Source organism: Danio rerio, chromosome 7 (assembly GCF_052040795.2).
Source record: "Danio rerio strain M-AB ecotype USA chromosome 7, GRCz13ab, whole genome shotgun sequence".
In the NCBI taxonomy this organism is placed as follows: domain Eukaryota; kingdom Metazoa; phylum Chordata; class Actinopteri; order Cypriniformes; family Danionidae; genus Danio; species Danio rerio.
In genome coordinates this window covers 59400043-59415005 of record NC_141027.1, presented here as the reverse complement: position 1 = coordinate 59415005, position 14963 = coordinate 59400043, and the positions used below count along the sequence as shown (strand labels likewise).

The following is a 14963-nucleotide window of genomic DNA, read 5'->3' as shown; positions in this document are numbered from 1 at the left end:
TTGGGTTTATAAGGTTCTATCTGCATTCTGAAACATTTTGAGATATTGAGCTTCAAAGTTTTTGCATTCCATAGCAAACGGTATATGTGTAATATTTTTTTTTTAATAAAAGGTCTTAAAATGTAAACAACTTATAAAAAAAACATCCCATAATGTAAATAATGTCATTTAATAAGAATATGTCAGTAACTCAATTTGGCAACAATGTAATTGCATAGCATAATCATTCAAGAGAGTTTATCTCAGTCTCAGTTTACCAGTTTTATTAAGCACTTTAAGCTCTTTTTTCTTTATTTTTGTTATTATCGTTAAGTCCTTCTGTGCAGTCCCCCTAATCCACCTAACCTAACCTGGTTATAAATGCTGCTAGTGCAAAAAGTTCATTTTAAACCCTTCTTATATCCCTAGTGTAATAAAAAGTCATAAAACTTTCAGTCGATAGAGTTGGAAGCATCTGCATTTTACTAAACTGAATTTTTGCAATGCATGCTCTCTTCACTCATTTGTACATTTCTTTGCCCAGTGTTTTTTCATAAAAGTTTATTCAGTGGGAAATTGTTGAATTCAAAATGCTGCGCTTGTTAGAATACGCTTGTAAAAAAAACAACTTCTCACACATTGCTGGTAAGGCTTCTAATGTTAGTCTGTAAAGCAGTTAAACTGATAGCATAAACCAATTTGTTTGTTTGTTTGTTGGACATAATTGTAGTAATTATGCCATACAAAATATCAATTTCTATGCCAAGGAACAGCTATTTGCTATCAGTGAGCTCCATACCCGTCCATTCCAACAGTGGTTTAAGGTTTGTTTTGTGACAGAGGGCCAGCAGTTTACTGTTTTAGTTTCTGAATCATGTACCTATTTCTTTACACAGAGGGTCAACTGTGCTTAGTTGAAGATGACAAATAAGCCAATACAATCAAATATTTGCTGTTTTTAAATACATCAATTCTTTACATCAGGCCCTTTATGGCAATGATTTTGTACTTGTTCAACTGTATGGGGGCACAGTGTTTGTTTTAACTTGGATCTGTTTAAACATAGCTGAACAGTTAATGAACATGCTAAAACTATCCCTTGTGTAACTATATCTTGTGCTCCTCTTGTTTTTATGTCCAGGAGTGTCTACAGGGAAATTATGTTTCTGTCACTTGTTGCCTTAGGAAGGGAGAACATTGATATTGGTAAGTAAATCCTGTTCACATTCAAAGTCCACACACACAATGAAAAGCTGTCACGCTTATTCAATAATTATGTGATTGTAGAATTTCAAAAATAAATTAAGTCTTTCTACATGTCTTTTACACAAGTACATTTAGGAGTATTAAGATTTGCATTGTCATAAAAAAACGGTTGCATTTGGAAAAAGGATAAAAAGACATGTTTTGATGAAGTATTTCAAGTATTTTTCTTATGGCAGATGTTGTGCTTGTTTCAATTCAGAATAAAAACATTTAAAATACTAAATTGTAAAGTGTGTTCGGAAAGTATTCATTTCGCTTCACTTTTTCCACATTTTTTTATGTTTTTATGTTACAGCCTTATTACTAAATAGATTAAATTAAATTATTTCCTCAAAATTCTACTTAAAATACCCCATAATGACAATGTGAACAAAAGATTTTTTGAAATTGTTGCAAATTTATTAAAAATAAAAAGCCTGAAAAATCACATGTACAGTACATCATCAGTATTCACAGCCTTTGCCATGAAGCTCTAAATTGAGCTTGGGTATATTCTGTTTCCACTGATCATTCTCAAAATGTTTCTGCAGCTTTATTGGAGTTTACTTGTGGTAAATTCAGTTGATTACATGAACTCACATGATTTGAAAAGGCATACACCTGTCTATATTACGTCCCAGGGTTAACAATGCATGTCAGCACAAACCAAGCATAAAGATAAAGGAATTGTCTGTAGACCTCGGAGACAGGATTGTTTCAAGGCACAAAGCTGGGCAAGGTTACAGAAAATTTCTGATGCTCTGAAAGTTTCAATGAGCACAGTGCCCTCCATCATCTGTAAGTGGATGGTGTTTGGAACCACCAGTACTCTTCCTAGAGCTGGCCATCTAAGCTGAGTGATTGAGGGAGAAGGGCCTTAGTCAGGGAGGTGATCAATAACCTGATGGTCACTCTGTCAGAACTCCAGTGTTCTTCTGTGGAGAGAGGAGAACCTTACAGAAGGATAACCATCTGTGAAGCAATCCACCAATCAGGCCTGTATAGTAGAGTGGCCAGACGGAAGCCACTCCCTGCCTGGAATTTGCCAAATGGCATCCGAAGAACTCTCAGGCCCCATTCACATATGTGCGTTTTAGTTTTAAAACGGCGTTTTGGAATGAAAACGATCCGCGCCCACACTAGCGTTTCACCCAGCATTTCTGAACAGTTCTCCGTCTACATTGAAACGGAAAAAACGCACATCACGTGACCACACACGCATACAGACACACACACTCTGAGCTGCAACGTGCTTTAACCATATGAGAGCTGTGCACGTCGGACTGTTCATCAAGGATCTCCCGTTGGATCTAATCTCACTATATTTGTTAAACGTAATATATAATTCATCTTGTTGTCTATATTTAATGACATATTCCCCGACTTTGGTCTTTCGAATCTATTACTTGTTCTCAGGTAACGTGTTTTAAGCGAAGGCTGTGAATAATGATGTACATGTGATTTTTCAGGTTTTTTATTTTTAATAAATTTTCAACAATTTCAAAAACTCTTTTTTTTTTTTTTTTTTTACGTTGTCATTATGGGATATTGTGTGTAGAATTTTGATTAAATAAATTAATCCATTTTGAAATAAGGCAGTAACATAAAAAAATGTGGAAAAAGTGAAGCACTATGAATACTGTCCGGATGTACTGAATATAGATTTTTTTTTCATCATGGTAATTTTGATTGTGAAATGTGACATTGGAGCAACGATCATGTTCCATAAAGGCATTTTGTAAATTTCCTAGTCATAACGTTTTGTTTTATTAGTAATATGCATTGCAAAAACATTAAGGAATTTTAAAAGGTAGCATCACGACATATTGTCCAATCATAACAAAGCATACATCTATGAAAACTGATTTATTCAGATAATTTATAAATCTTCATTTCCTTTTTGACCTGGTTTTATGCTCCACTTGATGCATAAAGTGATTGGTTCGCATAAAAACAATTAATCACTATTTACTAACCCTCAAGTGGTTTTAAGCCTTTAAGATTTTCTTTTTTCTTTGGAATACAAACCAAAATATTTTGAAGAAAGCTGAAAACTTATAACCATAGTTTTTCCATGGTATGAAAAACAAATGCCATAAAAGTAAAGGGGATAGCACCTCACACTTCCAGCTTTCTTCAAAATATCTGCTTTTGTATTTAACAGAAGAAAAAAAAAGTCAGCTTTGGAAGTAATGACAGTATTTTCCTTTTTGGGTGAACTATCCCTTTCATTGCTAAAACTAAAATAATTTCCAGTTTTTACTTTAAATTTGAACTGAAATAGTATCTTTCTGTGCTTTGTTCTTCCTTCGCAGAGGCCTTTAATCGTGAATACCGTCTTGCTTACAGCCAGCTCAGCGCAGAACAGCTTAAAGTCCTGTCCCCTATTGACAGACCACCTAGCAACGGTGTGCAGTGGTGCCTCAATTCCTTTGGAGCCCCAGTCATCTGATGTGCTTCTCTGACCGGGAGTGACTGTGAAAGCCCCGAGGATTGTAAAAGTCATTTCTTTCATTTGCACCGCCACCTGAAATGCTCCTTTTTTTACCACCTGCCAGAATAAAAGAAACAAATTGGCTTCTTTGCTTTGAGATTCCTGAAGAATGTCATGGCATCAGCCTCTGTAGACACTGCATTTTACTGTTGGCCTTCAGGAGCTGAACAGCACCTCCTGTGTTTGTCTGTGTATGTATGTGTGTGTAAGAGAGAGCCCTTTTCAAACTGCATTGGAAGAAAACCCAAGACTGAAAAATCCAACTTTAAGATGTCTCCCCACCCTGCCCTTCATTCTAGCTTCTGTCTTCAGCGACCTTCCTGTTGGATTTTGTGGATGTGGAGAATGTTCTGGAGAAGAGTCTTATTTGATGTGCACTTTCAGAAATGATTTCTTTATCGTTCTCTATTGCTGTCATGTGTTTTATATATACTTATTTTTCTATATTGGGATATTTGAACTTTGGCCTTTCTCACTGTGGAGTCTTAAACATAGCTCTTTGAGGTTAATATAGGCTTTGAGTGTCACAGTGTGAGGTGAGATGTTGGTGTGTGTGTGTGTGTGTCTGAGAGAGTGTGCGTATGTGCGTGTAAATTAGATTGATTACACCTTAAAGTGATATACTGTGAGGGAGGACAATCAGATGAATTCCAGAACATTCCAGAAAGTAACTTTAATGAATTAAACAAAGGCTAGAATCGTTGAGGTATGGTGTAGAAAGGAACTAGATTTTTTCTCTGTTTGTAGGATAATGATGAATTGTGGAACTATTGTAAATTACATCCGGAATGGAAGAACATATTTTATGAAGTGAAATAACTCTTTATTCATGCGTTCTTACATAGTTTTGTCTAGTTTGTTTTTTTTAATACTCAAGCTTTGAGAAAAGGACATGTAATCTCATCATCTGTATGCACAAATGACTCTTTAATACAGAAACATTCATAGAACCTCAGAAACTCAGAATCTTAAAATAGTGCTAGCTTTAGTTGATTTGCTTGTTGAAGACTGTTGCCCATTAAATTGACTACCTTTCATTCTGGTCTCGTAGTTCAAGTGAATCCAAAGGATGTAAAAATAATTAAAATCAATTAAAAGTTTGAGTTACTGCCATTTGTGAATGCATCGGGAAAGAAATCACATAGTACATGTGCCTTGTTATCAAGTCTAGATAGGACTTGTGGATTTGTACATTTAAAAAAAGATTTTACTACTAATAAATTAACATGTAAGAGTGAAATTGATGTCTTTATTTGCCATTGTGATTTCTGTACTCTTTTATTCTTCTAAAGTGTGTGTGTTTGTGTGTGTGTGTGTGTGTGTGTGTGTGTGTGTGTGTGTGTGTGTGTGTGTGTGTGTGTGTGTGTATATTTTATCTTTGGCTTGACAAACCACCTGTAGAAATAGTTTCTCCCTGTTTCCCTCTCTCAAAAAAAATTGTCTCTTCTTGTTGAATCGCTGAATGCCTCCTCAATTGGAAGTCGCTTTAGAAAAATGTGTCTGCTAAATGACAATGTAAATGTGAAATATATTTTTTAAAGATTTAAAATCAAAGTATTTTTAGTGTTTAAATATTATTTATTAATATTTTACATACTTGGTAGATATATTACGTAATTTCCAAAAAAGAAAATTATTACAACAATTGAAAAATAATTGTTAAAATAATTGAAAAATAACAATTGAAATAATGTGACTTACCTATGTAAAAATATATTTTTTTATCCATAAATGAAACATTACATTTATGTTAATTTAATGATATCATAATCAGAATAATGAATATAAGCCAATGCAAAATGAATATATACCAACTCAAAATTATTAGCCCTCATGTGAAAATATTATGATTAACAGAGCAAGAAAATTTTCACAGTATTTCCTATAATATTTTTTCTCCTGTAGAACACATATTTGTTTTATTTCAGTTAGAAATAAGCAGTTTTTAACTTTAGAATTACATATATATATATATATATATATATATATATATATATATATATATATATATATATATATATATATATATATACACACACACACACACACATACACCATAGTACATCATAGTGTTTTTCAACACATTTCTAAACATAATAGTTTTAATAACTCATCTCTAATAACTGATTTATTTTATCTTTGCCATGATGACAGTAAATAATATTTGACTAGATATTTTTCAAGACACTTCTTTACAGCTTAAAGTAACATTAAAAGGCTTAACTAGGTTAATTAGATTAACTAAGCAGGTTAGGGTAATTAGGCAAGTCATTGTATAATGATAGTTTGTTCTGTTGACCAGTAGTTTTCAAACTTTTTTCATCAAGTACCACCTCAGAAATAAATTGTCTCTCCAAGCACCACCAAAACGAGCAGTATTGAAATACAGTCACATAGTAGGCCCAGTAAATTTGAAATGTGTGTAGCATGAACATGACATATTTCATTCCTCCGCGTACCACTAGAACAAAGCCTGTGTACCACTAGTGGTACACGTACCACAGTTAGAGAAGCACTGGTATAAACTATAAAAATGTAGCTTAAAGGGGCGAATAATTTGACCGTAAATTTTATTTATTTTTTTTTATTAAAACTGCTTTTATTCTAGCCAAAATAAAAAGCCTTTTTCCAGAGGAAAGGGGGATAAAAATTCTGACTTGAACTGTGTGTGTGTGTATATATACAGTATATATATATATATATATATATATATATATATATATATATATATATATATATATATATATATATATATATAAGAATTTATTGCTAAAATAAGGAGATGGGAGTTGTTGTTGTTTTTTTTTTTTTTTGATAGCGACAGAGAGAAGATTGTTTCTACAGATCAAACACACTTAATTAAAGGGCACATAGTTCACCCCTTTTTCATGATTTAATATAAGTGTTAAGGTTCTTCTGAAAGTGCCAGTTTAGGTTCAGTTTAAAACACAATTTAGATTTTTTTTTTTTATTATAGTGTTAAAAGTGTCATGTTGGGGATGTCTACACTGCTGACTGTTTAGGGGCGTGTTGCTTCACATGAAAATTAGTTTCAGTTTCCCGCCCAACGTAACAAGAGGGCGGAGCCAAGAGCTCACCTGCTGTGTTTGCAACAGACAGGCAGACTGAGAGAAGGAGCAGGAGTAAGAGGATCAGCATTCAGCCATACATGAATGACTAGGACACTGACCAAGCAGAAGGTACAAATCATTTGTGTGTCTTTGTATAGTTTTACAGCCAAGTGTGGGCTAGTTTCAAGTGCCGAGCTTGTACACCGAGACTAATAACCACGCACACTGAATTAACTTTGACTGAGGCACCGGATGCGCCTCTCGAAGCCACGACATGGCAAACCAGACACTCTCTGTGGTGCGGCAGAAACATGAAGCGTCCAGAATCGTTGCGCCACGCATTTTAGAACTCTAAACACAGGTTTCCATCTAGGCACAGACAATGGTGCCCCAAGTCGGCCGCTGTCTGCGGCGCCCAGCCACTGACTTGAAGCGCCGCTGCATGCACCCCGACAGAAACCCACGCCCAGAATTCCAAAATGCATGGCGCTGTGTCAGTGTCGCACCACGCAGAGCAGAGCTTCTGGTGTGCTACCTGCAGGCAAGTTTGTTATTTTCGTTCCAATGGAGAGACACACACATGAGGGAACACACTTGCATTTTTCCAGCTGCACCTAGTTAAGATCACAGGGAGCTTCTGTGAACGTGAGAAATGCAAACGGCTGAAGTTCAAGGTAAACGCAATAAAATGTACACGTTTACAAACCTACATAAAGGTACAACCAATAATTCCGATAAGAGCGATAATGTGGAGAATATTGAGCTTGTGTTGAGCCCAATTAGCCTTACATCTAAAAATAGAGCAAGGATGTTCCTTTAGTGACATCGCTTTGACTTGCGCTGAAAATGCTGAACGCTGAAACGACTAACTGAGGGTTAGGTGACGCATGCCTGTCAGTCAATATTGGTGGGCGGGGGGACCGCACTCCTACGTCAAGTTGCGGTCGCTCTGAAAACCGCTTCCATTGGTCCACTGTTTTTATGTTTTTAAATTGAAAAAAAAGAAGTACTGGGTGTGTTTATATTACCCCAATATGACGGTCTAAACACTATACTTACACACATGTCTGTCCAAACAGCTTGAAAAGTAGATTTTTTTTTACCATAGGTGCTCTTTAATGCAAACAGAAATTAAATGAAAACAATATGCCTATATGCATTCTATAACTATATGTCCTATCTATCTATCTATCTATCTATCCATCCATCCATCCGTCCGTCCGTCTGTCTATCTATCTATCTATCTATCTATCTATCTATCTATCTATCTATCTATCAGCCCTCTTATACGTTTTATTTTTTCGAATTGTTCAAATTGTTGCAAACCAATGAAACTGGCCTGGACAAAACTGATGGTACCCTTCTTTTGAGGCAATCACTGTAATTTTATAACTCTCAATGAGACTTCTGCACCTGATGACAGGTATTTTGGCCCTCTTCTTGTGAGTAAAATGTTTTAGGTGTTTCAGGTTTGAAGGATGCCTTCTGCAGATTGCATGCTTTAGCTCTTTCCACAAAAATTGTATTGAATTCAGTTCAGGACTTGTAGAAGGCCTCTTCAGAACATTCATTCATATTCTTTTCGGCTTAGTCCCTTTATCAATCTGGGGTCGCCAACACGGAATAAACCGCCAACTTATCCAGCATATGATTTACACAGCGCATGCCCTTCCAGCTGCAATCCATCACCAGGAAACATCCATACACTCATTTACACTCATACACCACAGCCAATTTAGCTTACCCTATTCACCTGTACCACGTCTTTGGACTGTGGGGGAAATCGGAGCACCCAGGTGAAACCCACAACAATACGGGGAGAACATGCAAACTCCACATAGAAATGCCAACTGACCCAGCCGAGGCTCGAACCAGCAACCTTGCTGTGAGGTGACAGCACTGCCTACTGCGCAGCCCCCATTTCAGAACAGTCCACTGTTTTGTTCATATCTGTTGTCTGTTTTAAGCTGTGTTTTTGGTCATTATCCTGTTGGGGGGCCCATGATCTATAACTTCGACCAAGCTTTCTGACACTGGGCACCACATCTTCATCCAGAATGCTTTGATAGTCTTGAGATTTAATGGTACCCTGCAAATATTTAAGACCTATAATACCAGGTGATATAACCTGGATCCAGAAGTTCACTTCTAATATATTTGGAAGTTATTCTGGGCTCTTTAGTTAATATTCATATCACCAGTAACTGATTTTTGTCATATATTTTTTTTCTCTTTTGATCACATCCAGTGAGTTTGGCCACAGTCCTGTAGACAGTCCTGTAGAGATGGTCTTATAGCCTCTAACATTTAGATGCATGTCTAAAATGTTCTTTCTTATCTCCATAGATCTCTTTGGCCCATGTTTTGTGTGTTGCACACCATGATACAATGAGTACTATTCACCATTTAAATAGACACACTGACTGATTACCTGTTTGAAAATGCTTGTGGTGATAATTACAGTCTGTTTTAGTTTAAAGGGCACATATTTTATCCCCTTTTTATGGTTTAAGATAAATGTTTTGTGTCTCTAGAATGTGCCTGTAAGGTATCAGGTTCTCCCTTCCCACCATTCCCACTTGCCTGTCAGAGTCACAGAGATCAATCCCTATGGCTCTGATGTGTGTTCTCATCTTCTGCTGCATCTGATAAGCAGCACAGTGAAAGACATGAAGGAAGCAGATCTCACATAACGTTTAGGAGAAATACTACAGTAAGAACTTTCCCAATGATTATTTGATGTATTTGTAGTGGAGTTAATTCAAGCATTTCTGCATTGATGGGTCATACACAATGTTATTACAATGTTCACACACACACACACACACACACACACACACACACACACAAACACACACACACACACACACATAATTCGCATTTAACTTTGCCCTGTTTTGCACAGCAAATGTGAATACACATTAATATTTACTGCTGCTAAAGATCTGTTATGTTAATGTACAAAATAAACCTTATTTATTGTCCACAAAGCAGGATTGAAGCGTCTTCTTTTATCATTGTACGGACACATGACTGTGGTGATAAAGTAAAGATGTTAAAATTTCTGTAATTGATTACACACATGAACTGTTTTAAACTTGTAAAACTCATACTTGATCACATTTGATGATGATTGATGATCACTAGTTGCTTTACGCATGTCCTGTCTTGTTTATAGTATTATACGTGTTACAATGTAGACATTTTAATGTACGGCTGTCAATCAGTTTGGGGGTCGGGGAAACCGCACTTCTACATCAAGTTGTGGTGGGCCTCAATATGGGAGGTATTTGGATCCTATTTGAACCTCAGGAAATTAAAAAAAAGAAGACTAATTATGTTTCTATTACCCTAATATGACTTTGGACACACTACATATACACTGTCCAAACAGCTTAATAGTTGCCCTTTAAAATATGGTTAAATTATTTGTAATCTTTTCTAGGTGTTTTATCCATTTTGTCCAGACCAATTTCAATACTTTGCTTTTTTATGCTTCAATTGAACCACAATTTGAAAACAAAATCAGATTTTCATTTGTTTATTTACAGTGTTTTTTAAAATATTATTATTACTATTAATCATCACTTTTGTCAGTTTGACATTGTTATAGTTTTGATAATGCTATATGATATTGTGTTGTTAATCCATGTAGCACGGTGGCTCAGTGGTTAGCATTATCACCTCACAGCTGGTTCCAAGGTCACTGGTTCAAGTCCAGGCTCGGTCAGTTGTGATTTCTTTGTGGAGTTTGCATATTCTCCCAGTTGTTTAGGTGGGTTTACTCAGGGTCCTCCACAGTCCAAAGACATGCGGTATAGGTGAATTGGATGGAACTACAATGGAACTAAATTGCCTGCAGTATGAGTGTGTGTGTGAATGAGAGTGTGTGTTAACCCAATACTGGGTTGCAGCTGAAAGGGCATCTGCTGCATAAATCATGTTCCAAAATATTTGGTGGTTCATTCCTCAGTGGTGACCAGTAATAAGTAAGGGACTAAGTTGAAGGAAAATGAATGAATGTTATTTCAGTGACTGTGGGTTTTTCATATTTAATGTGAGGGAGGGTACCAACAATTTATTTCACATCTGTATATGAGTTTGTATATAGGTTTATATAAATGCATCTCAGTAAATTTGATTATCTTATATATTTCAAGTGTTTTTTTTTATTGTTGATGATTAGCTTGCAGCTAATGAAACCGTAAAATTAAGTATAGGCCTATTTGAAAATTTAAATATTACTATTATTGACTTTTAGGACAGAAATGTTGGACTAATTAATTGTATGAAGATGTAAAAAACACTCAATACTTGGTCAGGGAAGGTTAGGTTGCTCTGAAAAACAGCCTTCAATAATATTTTTGGCAGTGTGGGGCATGCGAGTTTCTGACAATCAAATCCGCATAAAGCTGGTCACCAGAGGTGTCCATTATCTTTACTTGTTCTTGTTGTTATTATTAATTTTGCAAATCCGTAAATCAAGAGATATAATAAAAGTAGAACTAGTTCAGCATTATTTATTCACGGAGATCGCCCCCCAGCGACAAACCAGTGGAATTTTTTAACTTTATTTTTTTACTATATGCCTTGATACATTACACAAAGTATTAATACATGTTCAGATATAAACTATTGACAAGTATGTTTTTCAAGCTATGATGACGTAGAAAAAAAGTGGAAATTTAAAAGCAGCATTGCGCGGACGGATTAGTGCGTGGCGTCATAGTATCGCGAGAGCGTTTAGAGATCCGACTATGGCAAGCCGTTTTAACATTTACTACTTTGTTTTAACTATCCATAAATATATTTAGAGATATCTCTAATTATATTTTGACTAGTCATAATTATAATTCGTCTAGTCAGAATGACAATTAGAGATATCTGCAATTACAATTGTACTAGTACGAAATCATATTGGAGATATCTGCAAATATATTATGACTAGTCATATTCCTCCATTGACTTCCATTGAAAAATATTTGCAGATATCTCTACATGAGTTTTGACTAGTCACAATTGTAATTAGAGATATCTCTAAATGAGTTACGACTAGTCACAACTATAATTAGAGATATCTCTAAATGAATTTCGACTAGTCACAATTGTAATTAGAGATATCTCTAACTGAGTTTCTACTAGTCATAATACATTTAGAGATATCTTTAATTAGTCATATTTAGAGATATCTACAAATATATTTGAAGATATCTCTAATTAATTTACTGCTAGTCGAATTACAATTGTAGATATCTTGAATTGGATTTTTGACTTGTCAAAATTCATTTAGAGATATCTTGAAATGGAATTGTGACTAGTCAAAACTCATTAAAAGATATCTGCAATGTAATTAGAGATATCTCGTTTAAAGTTTCGACTAGGAGGATCATTCTTTGGAGATATCTGCATTGAGCTTTGTGACTAGGAAGAATATAATTGTAGATATCTTTAATTAACATTGTGACTAGTCAAAACTCTTTTGTAGATATCTGTATTGTATATTCAAATCACCTGCTTTGCTTAACCCCGCCTAAATTATTACGCATTTGGTATTCGAGCGCGCCAATAGGCCTTTTTTACACTTCCTGGTTCCGGTGTTAGCGAAACAGCTTTCCAACAACATCAGGTTTCAATGCGACGGACTAAGAAAGAATGGCAGGGTCATCTCATAGCTGTGATTGTTGCGTTCTCGGCTGCTCCAACTCAAGAAAACAACACCCTTACTTTGATGACCAAGATCTCCCGAAAGACGAAGGACAGAGAAAATCATGGATGACATTATTAGAGGGGTTGAATGTCTTTTCAAGTTATATGCGGGAGTACGTTCGTATGCTGTATGCACTTCAAAGCGGAGATTATCATGTTTTATTAAAGACTGGTGGTCTTAGTTTTATTTTGATGAGTAATTATAATATAGACAAAACTCCAATTAAGCTATCTGCCTTCTACAAACAAGTGCTCATCATGGTCATTCATCTATAAGCATGATTTCTCCCCACTTTCTTGGAATAATAGACAATTCATACAAACGCAAATTTCGCAAAAACGCAAAATTATTTGTTTAGTCAGTTATATAATAAAGATGGTATACTTTTCTTACAACGGAGTCCTTTTTAATTACAAAATCTCAATAACCCAGCAAGTTTTCTACTGTTATTGGTTCAATTGCTTTAGAGACATCTTATTCATTCATGTTATTTTGATGTATTAATAAGACAATCCTTCTGATGCATTGTCTTTTGATATTACTAAATCTTATGTCTGCAAATAATTTTGTTTTACTAAATACCAAGAGTAATGATAGAGCTATTCATACTCTTTTCCAAAAAGAAATGATTACTGTACTTTATATCCAATTTTATGTCTTATTTAATTCACCCTTTAATAAAGTTTGGCTGTTACCACAGAAATATCATGTTAGAAATAGAATTAAAGAAATGTCCTATAAACTTATCCACAGGTTTTATCCAGCAAAGCATTGTTTGCAAAAAATTAAAAGTGGGATTGATGTAAATTGTATTTTTGTAAGGAAGAGGAGACAGGTTTACACTTATTTTGATATTGTACATAGTCAGCTTATGGGGTGAGGTGCAAAATTTTATTAATAACATTTTTTTGTGTGTTCAAAACCTCTTTCATCATTATGGAAAAATGTACATTTGGGCTTTACTTGATTATCCTAATCTAGAGGAAAATAGTTTTATTTATTTAATTTGCTTATGTTGTTAACAAAATTGTACATTCATAAATGTAAATTTACTAATATGAAACCAGATTTTAAGGCATTGATGACTAAAATATACTTGTATAATACCAGGATCAATTCTCTTAACAAGAAAACTCGACCCACTTTAAAATGTGTGAACTCTACAATGTATTTCATTATTGTTATATTACATTTTGTATTTTATTTATAATAACCCCCTGGCATGTACATTTTTGTATTGCAAAAATGTTATTTGCTGTTCTTCAAATAAATAATAAAAATGAATATTATCCACGAGCAGGAGCTAACGTGTTTTCAGACTTGAGAAAACCTTACGAGCATTAAACAACCTGTAATGAATGGGGCTCCTGCATTGCCCGATAGCAACTCGCCTGCACAACTAACTCGCCATTCACTATGACTGCGTCCCAAATGGCACACTATGCACTCATGCACTATGTACTAATGCACTTACACACTCAACAGGATAGTACATGTATGTAGTGGCGTCCCAAATGGCACACTCAATGACTGTAAAAAATATGGACGACGCGACAGCCCTTTTTCCCATTGAACGCCTTGAGGGCAAAACGCCTGCTTGACGGGCACAAACTGTCGCAAAAGACTGCTGAAATTGGAGCCAGACATGCGCAGAAGGATTGTCTGATGGAGCCAGAGGAGGAGCCGCGAAAATGAGCGGAGTCGAGCTTCCAATCAAACGCTTTATGTAAAATCAACTACGCCCCCCGAACTTCTCAGCATGCGTTTGCTGTCATATCAACACAAATGGATGTAATAACGTTAACAAATATGAGGGTTTTATATATTCAATCGCGCCAGCTCCAGGCCGCAGCGCATAACCTACTCGCGGCGTCGCGGGCTGATTCCGGCTCGTATGCGGCAGCGCCTGCTCGCTCGGCCGCCGCATCTGGCTCGATTGACTCGGGCTGGAATTGGGTAGTGAGTCCAGGCATCCGGAGTAGGTCCAGCAGAGGTAACATTAGTCAGTCTGAGCTCTAAGAGATAAGTCTCCGGCAGGCGAGAATCTAGCCGGAACTGTGTTTTGCTATCTGGGTGGCTAGGCGTGTATCAGCAAACTAATAAAGCCCGAAAAAAGCCCTGAACTTAGCGAATAAACAGTGTTCCACCAGGATCATGTATGTCAGAAACTATAGTTTACTGCTGAACTTATTTTGTCATGGTAAAATAACACAGAAATCGAATAATAACATTTCAGTCTACTTCAGTCTCCTGCCGAAGCTCAGACGCCGCGCTTTGAGAAACTGTCAATCACAGCTGTCAATCACGATGACACGCCCAGCATTAAATTACTGCTAAAAACAAACTGTTAACAAAAATGAAGATCTGCACCAATTTCAGCACAATAACCAGTGCCTTAATCGACCAGAACTATCTTTCGGGACATTTTATTGCAAGTGTAATAATTTTTTTTATTTGGGCTCAAGTC

At 35.8% G+C, this 14963-nt stretch overlaps 1 protein-coding gene across 2 annotated transcripts in view; it reads left to right on the top strand.

The window, feature by feature from the left end:
- The window catches only part of dennd4c (DENN/MADD domain containing 4C), an 84133-nt gene extending 79175 nt beyond the window's left edge, over positions 1 to 4958 (top strand). For both annotated transcript variants that reach the window (XM_087261905.1, XM_087261904.1), the window contains exons 33-34: positions 1121 to 1185; positions 3540 to 4958. In XM_087261905.1, coding sequence (XP_087118031.1) covers positions 1121 to 1185; positions 3540 to 3676 — 202 coding nt within the window. In that variant the 3' untranslated portion in view covers positions 3677 to 4958. The remainder of the gene's footprint in view (positions 1 to 1120; positions 1186 to 3539) is intronic.
- The last annotated feature ends 10005 nt before the right edge of the window (positions 4959 to 14963 follow it).